General features: G+C 49.7%; 1 protein-coding gene across 3 annotated transcripts in view; it reads right to left on the reverse strand.

Moving 5' to 3' along the window:
• The window catches only part of LOC138452993 (zinc finger protein 691-like), a 195,544-nt gene that overhangs the window by 7,255 nt on the left and 164,262 nt on the right, over positions 1-24,027 (reverse strand). For all 3 annotated transcript variants that reach the window (XM_069605390.1, XM_069605391.1, XM_069605392.1), the window contains 2 exons: positions 18,889-18,999; positions 10,709-10,825 (listed from right to left, as the gene is read on the reverse strand). In XM_069605390.1, the coding sequence (XP_069461491.1) occupies positions 10,709-10,825; positions 18,889-18,999 (228 nt within the window). The remainder of the gene's footprint in view (positions 1-10,708; positions 10,826-18,888; positions 19,000-24,027) is intronic.

A 24,027-nucleotide genomic window follows, 5' to 3' on the forward strand; every position in this document is an offset into this window, starting at 1 on the left:
CGGGAGGGTTCGCATGTGAATCCATGCCAGACCCATAATGGAGAGCAACAGTTACAGGTAAGTAACTTGTTCCTTCTTCAGCATGGGGTCTGGCATGGATTCACATGCTCATGAATATGAGAATACATAGCATTACACACATGCACAACCACGGGAGGTGGCAAAAGGCTCAACATTAAGCAATACAAAAAACTCAACATTAAGCATCTCTTACCTCCTGCTTGGCCGACCCTGGACTCCTCCCTGGAATCCCGATCGACGCAGTAGAATCTCGTGAAGGTGTGCGTCGACCTCCACGTAGCAGCCCTGCAGATGTCCAGCAGGGGCACACCAGATAAGAACGCCGTAGTAGCAGCGATCGCTCTGGTCGAATGGGCTCTCGGACGGCCTGGCAGCGGTCGGTTAGCCAGCCGGTGGAAGTGCATGATGCAGCCGGAGAGCCATCTGGAAATAGAAGACTTCGAGAGAGCCTTCCCTTGATTCACAGGTCCAAAGTTAACAAATAGCTGTGATGTCCTCCGAAAACTCTTTGTGCAGTCCACGTAGAACTTCAGCGCTCTAGCCACATCCAGCGAGTGCAAAGTCCTCTCGGCCGGCGACGAAGGAGACGGGAAGAAAACAGGTAACACCAGGGGCTCGTTAAGATGGAAGTCCGACGGCACCTTGGGCATAAAGGAGGGGTGCGTCCTAAGCACCACCCTCGAGGCATGGAAAGTCAAGTACGGTGCTTTGCAGGATAGGGCCTGGATCTCTCCCACTCGTCAAGCGGAGGTAATGGCCACCAGGAATGCAGTCTTCCACGACACAAACTTCATCGGTGCGGAGTGCATCGGCTCGAATGGGGGCCCCATGAGCCTGGTCAGCACCATGTTAAGTTCCCACGCCGGGGCCTTCACCGGCGGGAACGACCGGAACAGTCCTTTCATAAACTCTTTTACCAGTCGATGGGACCACAGGGACGTCCGTCCTGTGGTTCGGGTATATTTGGAGATCGCCGCCAGATGAATCTTAATGGAGGCATGGGCTAGCCCAGCCTTTGCCAGCGATAGCAGGTACGGCAGCACTTGAGTGGCCGTAATCCGTAGGGGGTTGATCAGATAGATAACCTCTTCCACTTAGGACCGTAGCATTTGAGAGTCGAGGACGCCCTGGCCTTTGCAAGAACCTCTCTGCAATTGGCCGGTATATCGTAGCCTCCAAACTCTAGTGCTGCAGGAGCCAAGCCTGCAGGTTCAGCGACGCCGGGTCGTGGTGGAAGATGGCGCCTCCTTCTCTGGAGAGAAGGTCCGCGTCCGCCGACAGCTTGATGGGAGGGGACGTTGACAAGTCCAGAAGGTCCGGGAACCAGATCTGCCTCGGCCACGCCGGTGCGACGAGGATCATCCTGCACCGGGACCTCTTGAGCTGGTTGATGAGTCGAAGCAGCAACGGCAACGGAGGGAACGCATACAGGTATAGGCCATCCCAGGGGAACGAGAACGCATCGCCCATGCTTCTCGGCTGGGGAAACCTGCTGGCGAACCTCTTGCACTTCGAGTTCGTCGCTGTTGCGAACAGGTCGATTTGAGGTTTGCCCCATCGTCGGAAGAGTTGATCCACCTGATCCTGGCGCAGTTCCCACTCGTGACATGCGCGCAGCTCCCTGCTGAGCGAGTCAGCGATGGTGTTTCTTTCTCCTGCCAGGTGGAAGGGAACCAGGAACATCCCCTGGGCGACCGCCCAGTGCCACAGATCCTGTGCCTCCTTGGATAGGGCTGGGGATCTGGTGCCTCCCTGCTTCCGTATGTAAAACATTGTCGTGGTGTTGTCCGTGAAGATCCGCACCACCTTGCCCTTGAGCGACGGGAGGAACAATTTGAGAGCCCAGAACACGGCTCGGAGTTCCAAGACGTTGATGTGCAGGAGCCTCTCCTCCGGGAGCCAGAGGCCTCTTGCGTGGAGATCTCTGGTGTGGGCGCCCCAGCCTTCCAGGGAAGCGTCCATCGTCACCGTCTCCTGGTACGCCGGCGTCTGAAAGTCCTTGCCCGCCGTGAGGTGCGCTCGAACGCCCCACCACCGAATCTCCTGCCGGAACACCTCTTTGAGGGGGACCCTGTCTTCGAAGGTGCCCGTCCCCTGCATCCAACGGGCATCGAGAAATTCTTGAAGAGGGCGCATCCGTAGTCTGTAGAGGCGCACCAGGTAGATGCAAGAGGACATCATCCCCAGGAGGGACTTGATGGACCTCACCCTGGCCACGTCAGTGGCTAGCAGGCGCTGCACTTTGCCTAGAATGGTCTTCGTCCGTTCTTCCGACGGTGCCGGCAGGCGCCTCACTGTATCGAGCTTCGCTCCCAGAAACAGGGCCACCTGCGACGGCACCAGGTGGGACTTTGGGTAATTTATGGCAAATCCCAGGTCTGTGAGTAGCTGGACGGTCCTCGCAGTGTGTCCGACGGCAAGTTCCCTCGTCCTTGAGCGGATGAGGCAGTCGTCCAGGTAGGGGTAGACGTGAATCCCCTACAGGCGCAGCCGCGCCGCCACAGGTGCTAGGCACTTGGTAAAGACCCTGGGGGCCGACTTCAATCTGAACGACAGTGCTCTGAATTGGTAGTGGTGTCCTTGGACGACGAACCTGAGGAACTTTCGGTGACTTTTGAGGATGGGAACGTGGAAGTATGCATCCTCCAGGTCCAACGACGATAGAAAGTCGCCTTCCTCCAGCTGTCCCAGCACGTGCTGGAGGGTGACCATCCTGAACTTTTGTGACCTGATGTATTTGTTCAAACGACGAAGGTCCAGGATGGGGCGCCAGCCGCCTGTCTTCTTCCTGACGAGGAAGTACCTTGAGTACACCCCCGAGCCCCGGAGCCTCTTCGGGACAAGCCCGATGGCGCCTTTCCTGAGCATCGCCCGTACTTCCAACAGCAGTTGCGGGACGTGATTTTCCTTCCTGGCTGGCCACAGGTGGAACGTGAGGGCACTTCTTCAGGAATTCGATAGAGTGTCCTCTTGCCAGGGTATCCAGCACCCAATGGTCGGTGGAGATGGACTTCCACACGGCGACGAACTTTGTCAGCCGGCCTCCCACCGGGGTGCTTCGGTGGGGGCCCGAGGCCACGGCCGGTTCAGTCCTGCTTGGAGGTGGTGGCCTTGCCGCCCTGGCCACTTTGCCGACGGCGGCGAGGCGCTCCTTGTTTGCCGCGACCCCTGTAGGCCTCCTGAGACGAGGAGCGTGCCGCCTGGCGGTAGGACGAGCCACCGCTGGATCCCTTGGAGGCACCCTGTCTACCTCCGGAGCTCCGAAAGGGCCCTCGTTGCTGAAGGGCTCCTAGGGCGCGGGCCGTCTCCGTGTCCGTCTTTATGGCTTGGAGGGATTCGTCCACCGCCTTCCCGAACAAGTTGCTGCCGTCGAACGGCATGTCCAACACCCTGGTCTGGACGTCCTGACGGAAGTCGGTCGCCCGGAGCCAACCCCGTCGTCGTAGGCAAACACCGTTGCCCAGCTGGCGGAACCCGGTATCGGCAATATTGGTTGCCACCGTTATGGCGTGGTCCGACGCCACCTCGCCTTCTTGAAGAATTTCCAGGGCCTCGGACCTCTTGTCGTCCGGTAGGAAGTCCAATATGGGGGCCAGCTTAAACCAGAGCTCCCTGTCGTAACGGGCCACGATCGCCAGGGCGTTGGCCGCTTTGATCGTCATCGCCGACGAAATGACCCGCCGCCCCATGGCGTCCAACTTCTTTCCCTCGCCGTCCGGCGGGGAATTCGACGTCGAGGCTCCTGACCCCGCCGCTTTCTTCTTCGCCGCCGCCGAGACGACCGAGTCTGGCGTTGGCTGGACCCTGAGGCACAGGGGAGCGGTTTTGGGGACCCGGTACTTCTTCTCGTACCGGTCCCGATTGGCTGGTGCCGTGGAGGGGTTCTTGAGAACCGACAGGCCCTCCTCCCAGATGTCATTGATTAGAGGCACCGCAATGACAGTCTTCCTCTTGGCCTCCCGGCACTGATAGAGGAAACCTTCCTTTTTCTGCTCCTCCGGGCAGAGCTGGAACAATTCGGACGCCCTGGCGATCATGGAGTGGAATGAGCCAATCTCGTCGGGCGGCGAGGCCCGTGCGACGGGAGACACGTTCCGTCGTCGTCGCTGTCGCCCTCAGAACCCGTCGTCGAGCCCATCGCACCGTCATCTCCCGAATCGTGGGAGGATGAGGAGGGAACTGTAGGCCTTACGGGGACGAGTGGAGGAGAGGGTTGGGTCCTCTGTCGTTTGTTCTGAGGACTTCCCGACGGGCCAGGTTGCGGGTCCTCCGGCCTGGGCCGTGGTAATCTCGTCCTTATCTCAGAGCATAAGGACTGGATTGCAGACAAAATGGCCGCAGAGCTGTCCTGAGGCCTAGGTTCCGGCTGCGCCGGAAGGGAAGGCTGCTCTTCCTCGCCATAGTCGTCTTCCTCGGTTAGACCAGTTCGGACTATGTAAACAGTTGTGTGCTTGCAACTCATGATAAGTGAGTTGAAATACAAAAACACCACACAGAACTATACCATGTGCAGTATGTTTCTTATTGTCATTTTTATATTGTTATTGTTTGATATAAATATTGCACAATGTACTGTTGTATGGTCGATTATTAGTATTGTTGTATACTGTATTGCTTTATGGGTGATTATACGCGATTTTATGCATTCATGAATTTTTCAATATGATTGAATACACTGTGAATAATTACATCATGTCCAGTTTATCAACAATGAGGGTGTACATCGAATGTCATTTAAAGGCGTGCAAGCAGTGCTAAGAAACGGCTGCATAGCCCTTTAAGGACGCTGCAACCAGGTGCCTGGAAGTTGGCATGGCAACGCTGGCGTCCTCTCAGCGTTTCCTACGGCCGACGCCGGAAGCAGCGGAACGCTGTCATGTGACCTTTCCTTTTTAGGCACCGCCTTCACTTCGTATCGGTGCTTCTGATTGAGAATTGGTGGCGCTTGGTACCTTGTGCTTTGTATCCTGTACCCTTGAACCCCTGTTGCAGTACCCTTCCTCCTCCCCATTCCCTCCTGTGTTCCTGATGCCTCGTTTCCTCGACCCGGACCGTTACCTGGCTTTGATTCTGGACTGCCTTGTTCTTGTATGCTGCCTGTATCGTGCTTCGACCTCGGACTGCTCACGGACCTCTTTGCCTTCGCCCATTTGTTTTGGTTGCTCTTCGTTTGTCTTCTGGATCCTCACTCACCTGGATTGCGTCTGGGTAATTTTTGGGATTGTTGAACTTTGGAACTTTTCGAACTTTTGGATTGTTGAAACTTGAATTTCCTTGTTACGTACACTAACTCAAAACTGCCAAGTGTGTATTAGGCGTCCTCGTGCCGGCGGGATAGGTGGTTGGGCTTTTCTTGGATTCTGGATTGTGGACTTCGGATTTGGATTTGCTTCCCTGCCTTTTTTTCCACCCGACTCTCCCCGGCGTTGATCAGGACAAAAACACGGTAAGCCATAGTCTCGCAATGGAAGGGGGTTGTTATTGGAATTTGACAAACACGTATTGCATTCTTAATCTGTTGTGTTCGGGTCTGGTCAGAAGGGCGGTTGGTTATACATTCTGTGTTGTGTTAACCCCTCACTTACAGATCCAACATCTGTCCTCGGCCACTCGTACCACCCTGGCTTCACCGATAACTCCTGCGGCACGTGTCTTCATCTGGGTCGTCTGGGTCTCATCTGGCATCCTTTCTTTCCTCTGATTGATCACTCTGGCTGTCTATTCCTGGAGCCAGAGGGTTCCATCAAGAGGAAGAACTCATCGGCTACACGACATGGGCAACTTGCATCTGACATCGAAACGAGACTGCATTATCAGTTCTTTGGCTGTAAAAGGAGTACAATGAGCAGGGCTACCTCTAGGAACGTATTTGCACTGATGGGAGTCCCAGTTCTCCCAATGGCATGCTATCATTTATGTAGTGAAACCTCATGACTTTTCTTGATACAATATGGCTTGATAAAAACATTAATGTTTGCGACTTGTGCTCAGAAACGATAGCTTGTACCCTGTCTGGCTCCATTATCATCCTTCTCGCCAATGATGCTTACCCTCCACAAATGGGATTCTGCTGTCATTAACACACCAGTGGTGAAGGCCCAGATGTATCTGAAACTCTACCTGTGTTAGTCCCTTCAAACATGAACTGTGTGCACTGTCTTTCATAGAACCAGCAGTATAGCAGTGCTTGATGAAATTGACATAAGGTTATATATATATATATATATATATATATATATATATATAAAATGGGGGCCCCCACAACCGCCATTTTCCTATCTTTATAATCTCACCCCAACTCCCATCTTGACAAATTATAACCCCTTACCCCTCTACCCTATACATATTTATTTAATATTTTAGATCTTTTTCGATGTTAAGGTTGCACAGAAATGTACCACTTTGAAATTTGCTTTGGTAAATTGACTGGGTACCGAACATAACCTTCAAGCTATCCGTGAGCAAATGTCATCTCCTTCACACTACTTATAATTTTCTTGTCAATTACCAACCCAATTCCTTCCTGGCGCATTCTTGCAAGCTTGTCGCACGTCTCGAGGAGTGTCAGGAATCAGCCAAGACTCATTTGCAGATTCATGGCTAGGCAACGCTAGTGGCCCCCTGAGTCCACTGCAAGGGTTTACTCTGTCTAAGCTTTTCTGCATGTGCCAGGTCATTATCTTGATGCAGACCAGCTCTGTGGATGGACGACTACAAAACCCTCCCATGGTTTGTGCCCTTTGTCTTGATATATTTTCTGTCACAGGCTCTCTTTTGTCTAGTTTGAACTTACAAAAGACTTCAACTCATTGCCTTCCAATGCTTCGCCCTTCGTGACCGGTGTGATACATCTTTCAGTCAAGCCTCCATTGCTTTTCACTTGGGTTTTGTCTTGCATGGCTTTGTCCTCCTTTTTTTTCACTGTCACCAGCTTTGCTCTACCCCAGTAGTATCGAATGCTGGACCATCCAACTTGGTACACCACAATCAAAGGGGAGTCTGATGTGATGAATCCAATGGAGCCATCACTGATTCCCCGGCGGTGACCTCCTCCCATGCGGCCAGGGGACAACAGCTGCTACCTGATCCTGACCTGGAGTGAGGCTATATGAGGGAGGATCACATGGGAGGAGGCACTACATTGGAAAATGTCATGACTTCATTGAAGGAATTAGCCCCCCCCTTTCCCATGATATATGATATGATATGGCATTTTTAAAGCGCTTGTACACAAGTGCTTCTAGGCGCGACAAGACAAGGAGGGGGAAACAAGGGAGGACAAAATAACAATCTTACTAGGCCTTGTGTCATTCAGAATGCGCACGTGCCAGGGGCGAAGGGAAGTGCAGTTAATTCACAAGTGCAGCCAGTGGCTCATAAGTGCAGAGAGAAGGGACTGTAGGGTTGCAGATACAGACCCTTAAGTGCTGGGGAGCCCGGAGGCAGTGCAAGGGCAACTGGACATGCAGGAGTCTGAGCCCGAGTTCAGAGGGTGACCATGTGACCAATGCGCGGAGCAGTCCGGTGCATCAACAGGGGAGAGGAAGCAAGAAAGCGGAAGCGAAAAAGAAGGTCTTGAGTTTGAGAGAGGCAGCAATGCTGTTCCAGAAGGAGGCCCCAGCAGAGGAGATAGATCTGTCCCCAACTCTCTGCTTGGAAAGCGTCTGACCCTCAGAGAGTTGGAGGTGGATGAGCGGAGAGCTCGAGAAGTAAGATGTTATGGAAGAGAAATTTGGCGGTCGAGCGGTCCCAGGCCCCAGAAAGCCTTGTGGACAATGCAGAGGGTCTTGATGTTGATCCTTGCAGCCACGGGGAGCCAGTGAAGAGATTTCAGAGCTGGAGAGATACGATCCCTGGGCTTGAGGACAAGGACAAGTCTTGCAGTCCTGTTCTGGATAGGTTGAAAGGTCAAAGAGTAGCGACAGGAAGATTTAGAAAGAGGCTGTTGCGATAGTCTAGCCTAGAGAGGACCACAGCTCTGGAGACAGTGAGCAACTGGGGGAAAGTGAGAAAAGGAAGAATACCTCTGAGGAGGTGCAGCTGATAGTTTGACTTCTTAGAGACGCCAGAGATGTGAGCGGAGAAGGAGAGGGTGGAGTCGAAGATGACACCAAGGTTCTTAGCCTCACAGGAAGGAGCAGGAAGAGGGCCCAGAGTGGTCGGCCAGAGTTAGAGAGAGAGGAATGGAAGGAGCAGGTGTCCCAATGAGGAGAATCTCAGTCTTACTGGCATTAAGGCCCGGGAAAGGAGTGATGGAGATCGGGCGAAGTTAGCCAGAGAGGAAGGATCGGCCGAGGGCTTCTTTAGAAGGGGGTGCACAAGAGAGTGCTTAGGAGGGAGGGGAAGTTCCAGTGGGTGGCAAAGGCGTGATTGCAGAAATCACCAAAGGCTGGAGCAAGGGTGTCGATGTGGTCCTTGATTGTTCTGGATGAGCAAGGGAGAACCTACTTTGATGAGACTTTCACAGATCAGACTTGTCTAGAAACATTGTCAGGGGTGAACAGGGGAAAGGAGGAGAGAGGGCCTCAGAGGGTCCAGGAGAGAAAGAGGAAGTAGAAGAAGAGAGGGTGGGACAGGATGTCCTGAGTTTTAGTAGTGAAAGGAAGACCCGCTGATATCCGAGTTCTTAATGACATATTGTCATTCTAGTCAGGGCTCCACCTTTCACCCAAACACCCACACCTCACACATAACAGCTTTTGTTTCTGATGTGCCTTTTTGTGAAATCTCTGAGAAAAACCATCCAGGAATTAAAAGCCCAAAGAAAGTTATGGACTTCAACTCCCATAACCACTCGGGTACTTAGACAAGGAGGAGGACAAGGGAGTTTGAGCTCTAAGTACACCATGCAGACTAGTTTATTTCCAAACCTTCAATGAGTGGGACCATTTAAAGACGCCAACAGCACTATGGAGACAAACAGTGCAGGAGGAGACATTGCCATCCACGCTAAGGCTCCTGAATGTGAGGCATACCGACAGAGCTGGCGAAGCAGAGAAGGCTGCCGGGACAGGGAGAGAAACGTTGTATGGGAGCAAAGAGGGCCGTGGAGATGATGGGAGCTGTGCAGGAACTCCTGGCGATCGGGGTGCTTGACGAGACAGCAGTCTTCACCTCATGCCACAAAGGTAAGCTGCCATGTGATCGCAGAGCCGCACTGGATGCTGGAGGGGCGTCTGCACACTCCAAACTGGAAAGCGATGAAGAAGCAAAAGCAGCATCGGAGATGCTGGAAGAAACCGGTGATACTGCCCAAATCAGCTGGGGACCCCGGGGCATTTCGACAAGGGCACCAACAAGTGATTGAATGGTGCAAGATTGCGAATGCCGAAAATACACAAAAGCAAAGTTTGAATGCAGTCAAAGCAAAGTACAAAGGCAATCCCCAATCAAGTACCGATGCATGAGATGCCAACGGGGGAGAGAAGGTTGAGCAAATATTACCATAGATGGATATACCAAGCACTACATGGTATATGCTATTGTGGTATATCAAAGAACTGTGAAACACATAAGAGCCCTGGCAAGTGAATACCCCAGGCAGTTGAAGTTGTATCAAGGGAACTGTGAAACACATAAGAAGTTCTGGCAGGCGAGTATACCAGGCAGCTGAAAATTGTATAAAGATTCCTGGCAAGAGAGTAGACCAGGTAATCTGCAAAGTTAAAAGAACTCCTACAGAAAGACTGTTAAAGAACATTTTGCTTGAACAAGAACTTGAGTCCAGTGAAGACACAAAAGAGCTGTTAGCGAAAGAGACCTTTGTGCCATCCTGTTTAAAAATCCAGGGCAAGGGAACCACCACTGGATCCTAGGGTCTTTACCTTGGAGAACATTTTTGTTGGGGGAATCCTTATACTTTTGTTTTGAAAGCTTTTTCTAACATCAAGTTAAATACAATTACTTGCACCTTTTGTTGTTTGTTTAAAAAAGTGTGAGGGTAAGGATAGGTTCTTTTGGGCATAAGGATGCTTTTCAGTTACTGACTTACTGACATCCTGACAGACAGATCCTTAGTTTTTAGTTTCTAGCTAGGGAAGTTCCTCTTTAGAGTCGTTTTCCCAACTCATTTTTATTTAATAAAAATGTCTTTAACCAGGAATACGCTGTTTCAAATAGCCGGTCAAGTGGCACAGCGAGTAGAGCGCTCGCTTTGACATCCGTGCAGAGCTTGCGAACGCAGGTTCGAATCCCGGCAGGGCCAAACTCTGCCTTTCATCCTTCCAAGGTCTATAAATGAGCACCACACACACTGGGTAATAATAAGCAGCACTCAGATACCGAGGGTTCGTAGCGCTATATAAATGCGAAATTATTATTATTATACAACAACCTTGTGTCCGTCTCTCATTTCTAATCCCACACATCTCAGGGAAGCCTGTTGTTGACAACTGCCCATGACCTGGCCTGATTGTCTATGAGCCACTCTGCAACACACACATCTGACCACCAACCCACAACATGCCTCACAACTTTATGAAGCTCAAAAGAAGGGAACTTTCAGTGGAATAGTTGGACAAACTCCACTGCCCCACAGAAATTCACCAAGCAGAATGCCCTGAACTGAACAAGTGTTTGCTATTTATCTGAAGTGAGGAACTTTTAAACTCCAAAGACTGGACTACTAAACAGCTCTCTCTGGGACAAAACCAGGCTAACATACCTTCTGTGTCAGGGATATATTTACCTGCCACGTTTCTTGGGGTCGGAATGCTGAGTCTCTCCTCCCGGTGCTCGTCTCTCATGCATGGATCTTCCATCTCCTTTATCCAGAGTGAGAGGTTGGGATGGAAAATCGGGTTATCTGAAGAAAGGCATTAACAACCAGGTTATGAGCTGTGGTCCTCTGTCCAGGTCTTTTGGACCGACTATGAGCTGCATTCAGTAGATAGTGTTTTTAAACCAATGATGGGTGTCCACCATATCAATAGGGCACAGAGCTAACAAAGAAATACATTTAAATCACCCACACTGCTTGCTCAACTAATTCTGAAGCCATTTTCCATTCTGTTCAACGTACTTTCATTCACGCTTTACTTTGATACACAAAGGTAGAGCTGGGGATGCCAGAAAGAATCTTGCTTTAAGTCTTTGTGTGTAATTTGCTGATAAAGGGGCGTTATGAAAAACTGAGAAGAACAAGTTACTCTCTTACCTGGTAACGTTCTTTCGATGGGATGGTCCCAGGATCTATTCCATATCTATGACAGTAATCACCACAGCTGTGCTGCTTTGGAAAATCTTTCGGCGTCTGCGTCGATGATGTCAATACGCTGTCCTCGAGGGCCTCCGTTAAGCCGACGTCACCGGATGTTATAAGTAGGACGCACGACGCCCGTAGCCTCAGTTGTAGTTTTTTCCCAGAACGTGTGGCACCAATCTACTGCCAGTATGACCACAGAAAGCCTTGCGGAAACGTAAGGTGTAATCGCATAGGAAATTCTGTAGAGGGGTAGGCAGGGAGGGAGTGATATGGAATACGTCGTCGGACCATCCCATCGAAAGAACGTTACCAGGTAAGAGAGTAACTTGTTCTTCGAGGGGATTGGGTCCTCTGACGTATTCCATATCTATGACAGACTTCCAAAGCAGTACCAACGTAAGGAGGTGGGAAAAAGAATTTAGAATATACAAATTTAGAATGCCCAATCAAATTGCAGAGTAAAGGACTGCCTTGCCAAAGGCCAGATCCTGCCCATGGATAGAATCTAGGGAGTAGTGACGTACTAAAGTATGGACCGAAGCCCAAGTGGCTGCATCACAGATGTTACGAATAGGAACATCCCTCTGCAGGGCAGTAGAGGCAGCCATACCCCTAGTAGAATGGGCCTGTAAGCCTACCGGAGGGTCCTTAACCGCCAAGCGGTAACATTCAGAAATTGCCAAGATAATCCAGCGAGACAAAGTCTGCTTAGTAACAGCTTGTCCCAAACGCCTTGCAGTGTAACCAATAAAGAGCCGATTGTCCACTCTGACCCGGGACATGCGTGAAATATAGAAGCTTAAAGCTCTCCTATGATCCAGCCTATGGAGCCTCTCCTCTTCCTTACCAGGATGTGGAGGAGGATAAAATGCCGGAAGAATAACCTTCTGGCTTAAATGAAATTCCGACACCACCTTCGGAAGAAAGGAAGGACGAACTCTAAGGACAACCCTGTCCTTATGAAACACAGTGAAGGGTGGCTTAACTGAAAGTGCCTGTAACTCACTCACTCTGCGAGCAGAAGTGACCGCAACTAAAAATACAGTTTTAAGGGTTAATAGTCTCAAAGGACAAGAATGCAAAGGCTCAAATGGAGCACCCATCAGAAACTTGAGAACAAGGTTCAAATCCCAACCGAGCACCTGGAAAGGTGACTGGGGGGGGGGGGGTCACATTAGTGAACCCTTTCAGGAACTGAGAAATTAAAGGAATCTTAAAACAAGAACACTCCTCAGACGAGCGCATAAATATGGACAGCGCCGCCAGGTAACCTTTAATGGTACCCACTTGCAAGCCCCTGTGGGCCAAAGAAAGCAAAAAAGACAACCACAGGAAGTCACATGAAAAAATCCACATTCTTAACCCTGCACCAGTCGCAGAACTTTCTCCAACAGCAACGGTACAGGGACTTTGTTGACGGCCGTCTGGCCGAAAGCAACACCTCCATCACGTCTTCAGGGAGGTCCCAATCCTTATACCTCAACCTTTCAGAAGCCAAGCGTGAAGGTTGAGGGACCTGACCTCTGGATGGAGAACCTGACCCCCCTCCCGTGAGCGCAGATCGTCTCGGGAGGGCAGATGGCCAAGTCGAGAAGGTCCGGGTACCACGTCCTCCGGGTCCAAGCTAGAGCAATGAGGATCATCCGGGAAACGAACCTCCGTAACCTCCGCAGCACTTGCGGGATGACGGGGACTGGAGGAAACGCATACAGCAGTGGGAAGGACCACTCCACCACGAACACGTCTCCTAAGGCTCCTCTTGGAGGAAATACCCGCAAGCAGAACCTTTCGCACTTCCGGTTGACATTGGAGGCGAAGAGATCCACTTGAGGGGTCCCCCAAAGGGCAAAGATCTCCAGGAGAATCTCCTGAGCTAACTCCCACTCGTGAGAGATTGCGCTCTGCCTGCTCAGAGCGTCCGCCGTCTCGTTTTCGTCTCCAGCCAGATGAGCTGCCGAGATCGAAATTTCCTGCTGGATGGCCCAGAACCAGAGCTGCATCGCCTCCCTGCACAGAGGAAGTGACCCTGCCCCCTCCCTTTTTGTTGAGGTAGTGCATGGCCAGTGTGTTGTCTGTCAGAATCAGGACATTATTTCCACGCACAGTCGGCAGAAAAGTCTTCAGGGCAAGCCGGACGGCCCGCAGCTCCAACAGATTGATATGGAGTCAGGACTCCGACGGAGACCAACGACCGCTGACTGTCAGCTCGTTGGCATGAGCTCACAATCCCGTGAGGGACGTGTGTCACGATCGTCACCTCCGGCCAGTGTAGCGAAAACGGAGCCCCCCTCATCAGATTGCCTTCGACAGCCCACCACAGAAGGTCCTGGGCGACCGAGGGCGGCACCTGAACGGGGTCCGACATCCTGCCAGAGGACTGCGACTACTGGAGCTTGAGTGCCCATTGCAGAGATCTCATGCGCACCCTGGCCTCGGGCACCAGAAGAATGCAAGATGCCATGAGGCCGAGCAATCTCAAGAACTCGAACGCTGGGAGACTCTGGGCATGTTGAAATTTGTGCACCATCTGCTGAATGTGATGAGCCCTCACCTGGGGAGGAAAACACTGCTCCAGGGACGTGTCCAGCACTGCTCCGATGTACTGGAGCCGCTGAGTTGGCGTCAAGTGGGACTTCTTTAAGTTGAGTGAGAAGCCCAGCTTGTGAAGGGAGTGGCATGTGATGGACAGATGATCCAGGACTTGCTCGGGAGAGCGCGCCCTGATCAACCAATCGTCCAGGTAGGGGTAGACGTGAATCCCCCCTTTCCTGAGATACGCTGCCACCACCACCATGAGCTTGGTGAAGACCCTCGGGGCAGAGGTTAATCCGAACAGCAGGACCCGAAACTGAAAGTGCGAGTCGCCAACCACGATCCTCAGGTACTTCTTGTGCTTGGGATGGATCGGCACATGAAAATAAGCATCCTTGAGGTCGAGAGACACCAACCAGTCCTGAAGTTGAAGAGCCTGGAGGACTTGAGAAAGAGTAACCATCTTGAACTTGTCCTTCCTGAGGAGCTTGTTTAAACCACGCAAGTCCATGATGGGTCTCAATCCCCCGTCTTTCTTCGAAATCAAAAAATAAGGTGAATACCATCCCTTGTTGCTCTCCGCTACAGACACCAGTTCTATGGCGCCTTTCTCCATCAGGGATTGAATTTCCTGCGCAAGGAGCGGATCCGGACTCTTCAAAGAGAGATTCCCTGGTGGATTGTCATGAGGCCTCTGCCGGAAAGGAAGACAGTAGCCGTGGGCTATGATCTCCAGAACCCACACATCTGAAGTAATGGCACGCAATTCTACAAGATGCTGCGCCAGCCTTCCCCCAACCGGCGAAGCATGGGCGTCATGACTGAGCTGAAGTGGCTGCGACAGTGCCTGAGGGCAATGAGGCAACTGTTCGAGCGGCCTTGGCACCCCGAGTACCTTGTTTTCCACCTCTGGCACTCCTATGGTTGCCCCTTTGACTTGCAGCTCCTCTCGATTTACTAAAGGACGAGTAATATCGAAAGGAACCTCCCCTCCATTGCTGTCCCCTAGGACGAAAAGGCAGAGGTTGGTGGACTGCAGCGCCCAACGACTTTGCTGCAGCTTTTGAGGTCTGCAACCTCTCAAGACTCTCGTCAGCCTTGCAGCCAAAAAGATGTTCACCATCAAAGGGAATTTTGAGGAGCCGGGCTTGCCCATCAGGAGCAAAACCCGACTTCCGCAACCACGTAAACCTGCGTATTAGGGAGCTCGCCGCCATGGACCGGCTGACGCAATCAACCATGTCCAGACCCGACTGAACGGATTCTCACATGGCATCCTTGCCATCCTGCACGATAGCAAGGAAACCATCCCGTTCCTCCCCTTCGGGAATATGATCTGCCGCTAAGGCAATACAGTTCCACAGAGTGTGCGTGAAACGAGACAAGACACAAACGGAGTTGGCAGCCTGAAGCGCCATACCCCCAGAAGAAAACACCTTCTTTGCCCAGCCGTCAAAACGTTTGTCGTCCCCATCAGGAGGGATGGTACGGTATGACGCCTGCTTTGCTGGGGCCATAGCCGCCTGCACCACCAAACTCTCCGGAGTAGGGTGTGTGGTCAAGTAGCAGGGGTCGCCACTGGCTGGGCGATATTTCTTCGGCAAGGACTTGCTCACTGCCAGGAGACTCTCTGGAGAAGACCAAGCCGCAGCCACCCTTCTCTGCAAGGCCATATGGAATGGCAGCACCGGGTCAGTTGGAGGACCTTGGTCCAAGATATCAGTCAGGTCATCCTGCTGAAAATCCCCAGGGGGGGCAGACCACCCCAGGTATTCTGTGACCCTCGACATGAGGCGCCGGTATGAGGGTTCGGCATTCGTGCCAGGCTCCGGCCTACCAAACTCCACCTCGAGAGAAGTCTAGACCACTGGCATTGTGCAGCGACTGACGCAGGTCCTCAAGTTGACTGTGACCAGAAACAATGTCATCGGGAACCAATGCAGGAACCTCAGAACCCTCAGAAATATAATCCAGAGGCTGGAACGAGGGCACATAAAAAGGCACAAAGACATGTTTAGCCTTGGCTAGCACCTTTCTGGGGGGTGCCACTGTGCCACGGGGTACCTCCGACAAGGCCACCTCGAAAGGAGTTGACGTAGAGCGCAGTGCCGACACGACACAGGCCTTGAGGGTGGAGTCCCAAGCGTGTCTCTCGAAAGCCTGGGCGCCGCTGGCGTCGACTTCCTCGGAGGCGGGGCCTCGAGAGAGTCCGTCGACGACCTCGGCGCCGCTGGCGTCGATGTCTTCCTCGAAGACTTCACAGAATCTCACGGTCTCGATGGCGTCGAGGCCCAGGACCTGCAACAGGCATGTCTAGAGCGATCATCGTTGTCCAACCGGGGCCTCGAAGGTGCCCGGTGGTCGCGACGACTGCTCGAGCCCGAAGGCGGACGAGCAGTGTCTCTAGTGCGGCCACAACCGGCGTCCTCAGCCCTGCGATTGAAAAATCACCAACATCTCCTTTCGGAAGGAATCCCATTCCTCAGGAGTGGAATGCTTGTTGGGACAAGCAACCCGCTGACGGGCGGAGTCCTCGGAAGAGGACGGGGAAGGCGACCTGTGACGGCGCTTCCTAGAGTGCCTCGACGAGGCAGAGGAATGGCAGGACCGACTCCCAGACCGAGATCCCCCGGACTTACGACAACGATGGGGAGAGTCGCCCCTCGAATCGTCTGTCGAAAGACCAGTGGAAAGTGACTTCCGGGGCTTGGCCACCTTACCGACCGACAGCTTCTTCTTACGCTCCCGCAAGGCCTCCGATGTGAGCGATTGGCAGTCGACACAGTCGTTCGTATCATGGTCCTCCCCGAGGCACCTGAGGCAAGTGTTGTGCGTATCCGTCAGCGACAATGGTCCTCCCCGAGGCACCTGAGGCAAGTGTTGTGCGTATCCGTCAGCGACATCTTGGACCCGCACACCTGACACTTCTTAAACCAGGAGCGCGGGGTGGAACAAGCCGAAGACATCATACATATAGCAATGAAGAAACAGGTTCGAAGAACCGAAAGAACAGGATTCAGTAGAATCGAGGCGCGCCGAGATCTCCGAAGCGAACACGTTTGCGGAAAAAATGGAACTGAGGCTACGGGCGTTGTGCGTTCTACTTATAACATCCGGTGACGTCGGCTCGACGGAGGCCCTCGAGGACAGCGTATTAACGTCATCGACGCAGGACGCAGAAAGATTTTCTGAAGCAGCACAGCTGTGGCGATTACTGTCATAGATATGGAATACGTCGGAGGACCCAATCCCCTCGAAGAAGGCATTTAGCTTCTATCTTCTATACTATGTGAATTCACCAAATGGCACCCTCAACGTAATAAGGAACATTAAAAACTCCTCAATCACTTACAGAGAATTTTTAACAGTCTGATCCGGTGAAAGCTATGCTCTTTCTTTGTTGCCAATTCTACTGGTTCAGATCCTCCACCACAATTCTTCTTCCTTGATGGGTTAAACACCTTCTTTAATATGCGACAGAAGGGCTGTAGCATCCTATTCCACATGCACAGTGAATTAGCACTTGTCCCCCTTAGCTAGTGCTTGCTCTCAAACAACCTTGCCAATAAAACACATTAAAACACCCCTTTTGCAGCACAATACAGTCTGTCTACACCACTTATTTCCTCAGTTCATATACCAGGGATCTAGATAAAGATTTAATGGCTGGAGCTAAAAGCAGCTCTTGGGCCTCCGGCATCACCAAGTAAGCAGGAGCGACAGAGGAGCTAATATACGCCAAGATAAAAGTCTAAGCTCCACAAGAGATGCAAAATGTCCTTCACATATGATCCATTATGCGTTAAATGTTTTCTAGATGTGTCCTAATGTTCCTTTATACACCGTCCAAACAAGAAAGAGATAATGCAGATGTTACTCCTAGTAGTTGCTGGTGTAAGGCCAACCAGGACTTTCTAGGCTACAAGCAAGAGCTAAATAAACATGTGATGGTGCCATAGCAGTCACAAGCTCTCTGGCTTGAACAAATAAGTGCAACGCCACGGCACATCCACAAGGAATGTGTCTCATGTAAAGTACTCAAAGGTACTTCCTTTAAAAGAGAGGCTGGCACAGTGGAGTAGTGGTGCTCTCTCAACAGGCCTGGGTGCCTCTGCTCTGCAGCATTAGTTCCATTTTGCATGGCCTGAGTGCATCCCACAGGAGTCCACCTGTCTTCGTTGCCAAACTGGCAGCTACAGAAGCCACAAATATGAGCTTGTGTAAAGGTGGTGGTCTTGTAACCGGCCCCTCGGATCAATACTTTTCCACCCACTTCCTGAAAAGGTTATAGGAGAGTTAAAATAAACCTGATCCCTCAGGCCTAATACTTCAACCTTTTCTACCACCTGCAGACCAGTCGAGAAAGACTGCCTTAACCGACCACTTTGAAATTCAAATTTACATTATATCAAATGGGTTCCTTTATTTATTCTGGACACAGGAATACAAATGAAAGAAAATCAATCAAATATGTCTTCCCCCGCCTCATATGGCTGGACTATGTCCCTAGGGATATAGATTCTATGCTTCCCTTGGGTGCTGTTGCTTGAAACACTTCCTAATCCCCTCAGACGATTGTCTACAGGTCTCTCTTTGAATGAATAGGAGTTTGAATAAGGGGACTTGCCTTCCATCAGTCCGAGTCCCCATTCCGCTCCCAGATAAACTACTACAGTCAGGATGCATTACGAGCAATCATGCTGGTACAGGACTATAATGTGGTTGTAGAGTCCGACTCACAACCTTGTGCGGTCAGAAGGCAAGCCGGAAGAAACAAATCTAACCTCCAAGTGCCACATCATTCCCCACCATTTCAATCCCAGATTTCCCATCTAAAGGTTCACATAAACATTCAACATCTGAGCCATTCTATGTTGCCCAAAAGCCCCCTGCAACTCCTGGGCTCCTTAGCAAGAGGCCCAAGCAAACATGGGACTTTCCCAGAGTCCAGATGTTGTGAGACCTGATGGCATAAGTCAATCCGAGGAACCTAACTTTCCGGAGTCTATGGAGCAGAGCGGAAAAAGATCAGTGGATTCAGACGTACATTCATCCAATTCAACGACATAGGAGAACAAAAACTGAAAAATGAGGAGTGGCAGAGGCAAGACTGTTCAATAACATGTACACACTTGGGGTGGGATTACTGGCTCCCTGGCTTGCTTCACTCTCCGGCAGCTCCTGGAATTCAGGCTGGGTCACTTTCCGAGGTCTTGAGGAAATGCTTGGTTTAACAGGGGAGCCTGTAATTTAAAAAAAGAAAACCGAAACACGTTAAAAATCCAGTATTCACAGTAACATGGATTTCCACAATGGCTCGGCTTCATAGGTGGGTTATGGGCGGGAGGATTCAGTCAGGCATATACTTCCTAAAAATTGTTCTTATTTTGAGATATGGTGCAAGTGCCCTTAAACGTTCTATACTGTTAGCTGTGGGATTATGTGGTAAAGATTTCCATATAACTCGGGCAATGTACAATACGATACATTGTATTTTATTGGCATGTTAAATATTACTTAAGTAAATAAAGGGTATATAATTGTTCCAGTGTCTTCAGTTGCGATCATTTTTGTTGTCTTTTTTCTTAACGTGCATATTCCTTTATGTACCTTAACTTCTATGGTGACACGCAAAAACATTCTGCTTTTCGCTCTGCTAATTCAGGCCATCATCCAAGGGTGAAGCAGAGCTCTTCTTGTCACGTTTTACTTACAAAAACCAGCTTTTTCTAGCAGAATATGGGCAAAGAAGTGTCCCAAATGTCTTGGTTTGCAGGACAGTGCAGGAGAAAGTGTCTGAGGCGGCGTGTGTAAATGGGGTTAAGCGAGAGAAATAATAGCATGCAGCCAAAAGCCACCTCCCAAATTCCTTTGTTTGGGTGTGAAAGTGGGATATACTGTGTGAGCTGTAACATTACAGTTCCTGCCCACCATTCCAAATAGTTGTTCATGGGCAGCACAGTAATTCTTCTTTTAAAGCCCAAATGTGCTGTTGCAGGTTCAGGCAGTATGCAAAATCTCTACTGCTATGCAGGAGTATAGGGAGGAGTAGTGCTTGTAAATCCTACCCTGGCCCCGGTACTGCAAAAGCAGCTGTAATCGTAATCATAAATGTGAAACAGGAAGAACATGAATTGTTCAAATCCTTCGCCTCCTGCTGTAGCGCAGGAAGCGGGCAGGCTACCAGTCCAAACAACAATAATACTGCAGTACCATGATAACTCATCAATCCAAGTTCTTTAAAAATGCACACAGCTAATAAAAGAAACTAATGACTCACCCCTGTAAGGGAAGACACAGAGAATGCAGACTGGGGCAGACAGGCAATTTCAGCAGCAAAGCTTCAAGTTAAAGGAAGATGTCCTTTAATATGTAAGGAGCGGTGTCTTAAATGTCACTTTGTCTCTTTAAGGCAAGCAAGAGGGACAGAACAACGAGAAATACTTTTTAGGCTTGTTCTTTGGGCTCCTCAGCTTTGATACCCATAAGATTTTGGGAGTGGCGATTTAGTGTTGGATTGGTGAGCAGTTTGACTGGGTCCAAGTCACGACGCGGTTCAAGATCTGTCTAGGTCGGTGTAGCTCACAAGTGGTTTGAGGTGAGAACAAGAGACAATAGCTGTTCTTCCTTGAGTTGCAGATGTACCTGCATCATTTTACATTCAAATAAAAAAGCTCAGGCTACTACACCCTCACAGAAACATTCCAATAGAGGCTGAAAGACTGAACCAGGAGAAACCAAGAAAGGCTTCCCGCTCTTACATTCCAAGTTCATTAAGCCCGGTGAGCTTAGAATTCCACCAATCCCTTAACTAATTTCCCTTTGAAGATGCAGAGTTCTGGAAAAAAAACAGCTGGTCTATTGGTAGGTTTTCTGCCTAAATAACAACTTTCTGGCTAACAGCTGCTTCAGGCCTGCAGAAGATTACCAGGCTGAACTCTGGTAGTCTGCTTTAGGAAGGGTGAGGGTCTAGGAGTAAGAGACGGATATAAGGGTGGCATTTTGATTGGCAAAAACATTATAAAGTAAAATGGGCCTGTTGGAGGAAAACCTAACTAGCCCTATCTCCAAGATGGGTTTCCTTGCCGCAACAAAACTAACTAGTGAAGCGGTCTGCGTCAGAATGTCCAAAGTAACGTTTGCCGTCCTGTATCCAAAACCTAGTCTGTCCTACACAAGCTAAACTAGGTATAATGTGCAAGGGGAAAATGTCTCTGCAATGCCGACATACAGCCCGATCTTGTCAGCCAAACATAAAAGTTCTAAAATGTGTAGAAAATCAAGCAAACGTTTCACAAGACTCAAGGGTTGTCTCCCTTTCTCCAGAGCTTTTCCAGCATATGAAAACAAGTAATAGTTCCACAATGACCCAAGGGTATGGATCACTTTCCCTGGGGTCTTTCCACTGTATCTGTGCCTTGTCTGGTGGGGACACATGCCCCTTCCTTAGCACCCCTTCCTTGGTTAACTCTCCTGCCAAGGAGGGTACTCGTTCTTCTCTTTCACCCACACACTTGGTTTACTCTCCTGGCAAGGTCTTTGGGTGTCCTTTTGATATACAAGCTTCATATCTATGCTTTGGGGTATTCGTCCCTCTTGTGGGTGCCAGACCCCCTTCACTTGCCAACTCTCTTCTCCTCTCGAACATAACCCTGGTTCACTCCCCTGCCAAGGTCTGTGATACTTTCTTGCATCCACAAAGCTTCTGCTCTCGTTTGTGTCCCCCCAGTATGGATTCCAGACCCCCTTCAGTTTTATGTTTTAATAGTTCTCATTCTATGTACCCCACAGCCTTGGTTTACTCTGCAGCCAAGGCCTGTGGATGTTGGGGCTTAAATAGGCAAAGCTCGTGTTTTCTGTAATTTGCTCTTTGCTTTTGAAAAATGGGTCCCAGACCCCCTTTACGTGGTACTCATGTCTCTTGTTTCTCGCCTCATGCTCCCTCTGGGTCTCCCCAACCTTGGGATCAGCTACCAGGTTACCTGTAGTGTCTGGGTCATCCCTCTCTAATTGCTTGGAGATCTTCCAGGGCTTTCGGCAGTCTCTCTGTGCTTCTTCTGCTGCTCGGCGCCCGTCTCCCTGCACTCTTGCTGCTCCACAGCAGGCGGCCAGCGTCTGATTCGGTCTGCTTCACGGTTGGCGAGGCTTCTCCGAGTGTAGTACTCCGTGAGACACGCTGTTCTCCTCTGTGATGAATACAGTGGAGTCATCACTGATTTCCCTCTGTTGACCTCCTCCCATGTGCCCAGGGGACGGCAGCCGCTACCTGGTCCTAACCCTGGGGGTGGGTATATGGGGGGGGATCATATGGGAGGAGACAGTGACTGGGGGAGTTGGTGACTCCATTGGGTAAGACGCAGTATTTTTCCCTTTCCTCTGACTAATACCTAAGTCTTTTAAGCGAGAATAAGCCATTAAAGTTCCCTCCTATAGAAAAGGTCAGAAAACCTTTTCTCTGAATCCCTCTAGTCAAACCCCTAAGTATGACTCAGCCATTCATAATTCATGTATAACATCTACTTGTTTTGATGTGGCTTTTTGTGAGACTTTCGAACAACATCCAAGAAGCCCAATAACAGCTATGAACTTCAGTTCCTGAAATACATCAAGTATTGAGACAAGGAAGTGGAGGAAGTCGTCTATGCAGATCAGGAGAAGCCTGAAGCCTAACGTACAGGCTAGTTGTTTTAGTCAGCATAAGGCGCGTAGGATATTTAAATCAAAAAGTGCAGCCAACGGGTGGCTCATAAGTGGAGAGAGAAGGGACTGTAGGGTTGCAGATAGAGACCACAAGTGCTAGGGGAGGCAGTAGGCAGTGTAAAGTGCAACTGGACATGCAGTAGCCTGGGCCCAAGTTCAGAGGGTAGCCAGGTGACCAGTGCATGAAGCAGTGGGGACATCAGCAGGGGAGAAGAAGAGAGAAAGCGGAAGTTGCTTCCAAACCAGAGGTGGTTCTGTTCAAGTTTGAGAGAGGTAGGGAGGCTGTTCAAGAGGGAGGCCCCATCCGAGGATAGAGATAAGCTCAGAGAGCATAGAATGTTTGGATTTACAAATTTATACAGATGGAGACAAAATCTTGACTGACCTGTATATAAAACCGACAGCGGTAAACAAAGTTTTACATGCAGAAAGTAACCATGTGAACCATAGAATTCAAAACATACCTTCTAAGAATAAAACGGAATTGCAGCTCTAAAGAAAAATATGAATAACATGTCTTATCTCTCAAAGAAAAGTTTATAACAAGAGGCTACAAAACTGAAGAAGTTGAAAGAGCTATAAAACGAGCTGAAAAAATCCCCAGAACTGAATTGCTGAAAGATAAACCAAAATTGAAAAACAAAGAATCAAAGGTAGACTTTAGAACTACTTATAATAGTGAGGAATACATTCTAAAGAAGCTTCTGAAAAAACATTGGAATATCCTGCAAAGCGACAATACTATTAAACACAATATAGAAGCCAAACCAAAGATCATCTAACGAAGAGCTCCAACATTGAAGCAAAAAATCAGCCCAAGTCATCTCAAAGAAGAAAATACAGAGACTCTCAGTCAATTTCTTAAAGTGCCGGCACCGATAGGAACCTACAGCTGTGGGAATTGTGCAATTTGTAATCAAATGGAGGATGGAACTAAAGAAATAAGACGACCAAATGGAAGATATCAAAAAATAAAACAATACATTAATTGTAACACAAAATATGTGATTTATGCGATTACATGCATTTGCAAAAAAAGATATGTGAGAAGCACTATCAGAACATTGAAAATCACACTTCAAGAACATCTAAGAGCCATTAAGAATAATGATATCAGATACCCCATGGCAGTGCACTATAATCAAGATCATGAAATATCTGAAATAAAAGAAATTACATTTTTAGGCATTGAAGGAGTCGACACAATGGAAAGAGGTGGACATAGAGAGCTCCAGCTAAGAAGAAGAGAAGCCAAATGGATTTGTATTCTGGACACATGTCACTCTGGCCTGAATTCGGAACATGAGATGGCCTATTGGCTATAGAAAGCTGAATTATGAAAATAGAATGCAAGGCTGTCCAAAATGTATCCAATAAGTTTCAAGCACTATCATGTTTTGATATATCTTCTTTTGATCATGTTTTATGAAAATATGTGTTGAATTGCAGTAAAAGTGCTTATTTTTAATTTTTTCCTAAAAAATGGCTTTTACCTTATGGTTATAATTGGAAATAAGTCTCTTCTCAAATTTGCTCTATTGATCCTTTTCTTACCTGGCTTTCCCTTGTTT

The sequence above is a fragment of the Ambystoma mexicanum genome, chromosome 4p, assembly GCF_040938575.1.
Source record: "Ambystoma mexicanum isolate Mex_15411 chromosome 4p, UKY_AmexF1_1, whole genome shotgun sequence".
Taxonomy (NCBI): domain Eukaryota; kingdom Metazoa; phylum Chordata; class Amphibia; order Caudata; family Ambystomatidae; genus Ambystoma; species Ambystoma mexicanum.